This window comes from Culicoides brevitarsis, unplaced genomic scaffold (assembly GCF_036172545.1).
Source record: "Culicoides brevitarsis isolate CSIRO-B50_1 unplaced genomic scaffold, AGI_CSIRO_Cbre_v1 contig_140, whole genome shotgun sequence".
Lineage (NCBI taxonomy): Eukaryota > Metazoa > Arthropoda > Insecta > Diptera > Ceratopogonidae > Culicoides > Culicoides brevitarsis.
This window is the reverse complement of record NW_026973524.1, coordinates 238-2,000: the sequence shown is the minus strand read 5'-3', so window position 1 is coordinate 2,000 and position 1,763 is coordinate 238. Positions and strand designations below refer to the sequence as shown.

General features: G+C 29.4%; 1 protein-coding gene across 1 annotated transcript; it reads right to left on the bottom strand.

Moving 5' to 3' along the window:
* Positions 1-750: 750 nt before the first annotated feature.
* On the bottom strand, positions 751-1,183 carry LOC134836679 (troponin C-like; the record flags this gene model as incomplete). The annotated part of the gene is made up of 1 exon (XM_063851857.1): positions 751-1,183. A coding segment is annotated over one exon (433 nt), but the record flags the coding sequence as incomplete, so codon positions are not given.
* Positions 1,184-1,763: the final 580 nt, after the last annotated feature.

The following is a 1,763-nucleotide window of genomic DNA, read 5'->3' as shown; positions in this document are numbered from 1 at the left end:
TATTTTTTTCGAAATTAAATAAGTCACGTGAAAATTTTTTTCGATTAAATTATTTAAAAATTAAATAAGTCACGTGATTAAATTTTTTTCGAAATTAAATAAGTCACGTGGTTAAATTTATTTCGAAATTAAATAAATCACGTGGTTCAATTTATTTCGAAATTAAATAAACCACGTGAATTATTTTATTTAAAAATTAATTAAGTCACGTGATTAAATTTTTTTCGAAATTAATTAAGTCACGTGATTAATTTTTTTTCGAAATTAAATAAGTCACGTGGTTAAATTTATTTTGAAATTAAATAAATCACGTGAATTATTTTATTTAAAAATTAATTAAGTCACGTGATTATTTTTTTTCGAAATTAAATAAATCACGTAAATTATTTTTTTTTAAATTAATTAAGTCACGTGATTAAATTTTTTTCGAAATTAAATATCACGTGAATTATTTTATTTAAAAATTAATTAAGTCACGTGATTAAATTTTTTTCGAAATTAAATAAGTCACGTGGTTCAATTTATTTCGAAATTTAATAAATCACGTGAATTATTTTATTTAAAAATTAATTAAGTCACGTGGTTAAATTTTTTTCGAAATTAAAAAAGTCACGTGGTTAAATTTATTTCGAAATTAAATAAATCACGTGAATAATTTTATTTAAAAATTAATTAAGTCACGTGATCAAAAATCAAAACTAAATGCGCTTTAGTCCCTTAAAATTTTTTTACACAAACTTTTCAACTCACCATCGAAATCTACAGTTCCCGAACCATCGGTATCGATTTCGGTAATCATTTCATCCAACTGGTCGCTCGTCAATTGATCATCAAGCGCCCCAAGGATTTCCTTCAACGACGACGTTGGAATATATCCATTGCCTTGTTTGTCGTACAAGCGGAAAGCTTCCTTCAATTCTTGTTGCAAAACCTCGTCATCGACTTCCTCGTCGACGTCATGAATAAAAATGCAAATTACGCGACAAAATTGATCAAAATCCAGCTGCTCCGAGTCGTCCTCATCCTCCTCCTTGATGGCTTTGGCCAATTCATGCTTGTCGTAAGCATGTCCCAAGGTCTTGAGAATCACGGAAACCTTATCGGTGTCGATGTAGCCGTCTTCTTCAAACATGCCAAAGGCGCGCTGGAGCACAGCCCGCAAATCATCAGTTAAATCTTTTGCCTGTAGAAAAATCGAATATTACTTCCTTTAGTGGTTTTTGCGATTTTTTTTTTCTGTGTTTTATGTAAGCAGGAAAATTTTATAGTCACGCAAGGAACTAAAACACGCTAGAAAACACAAGGAGAGTCGGTTTTGGTAGCAGCTGCCTTCAAATTAAAGGAAGAGCAACCACGATAAATTTTCGCATATTTGCATTTTTAAACATTTTCCTTCGCAAGTACTTGAAAGTGGTAAAAATGCAAAAAAAAAAGGTTTTTTTTATCAATAAATCACTTACATGCTTAAATATGTGAACAATATCAGATTATGAAAAAAAAAAAAGAAAAAAAATAAATTTCGATTAAAATCAGGGAAAAATACTTTCTATAATTTCTACAAAGGGAAAAAAGTCACAATGGCAGACTAACCATTTTTTGCTACTTTTCTTTCGTCGAAATTTCTAAAAAAAAATTTTCTTGGACGATTTAAAAGTGATCGACCTGAACGCGAACCGACTACTGAGCAATTTTATTTTCTTTTTTCACCGTTCCTAAAAAATAAACAACTTCTGTATACGACATACAAAAAAAGAAGAAGAAGA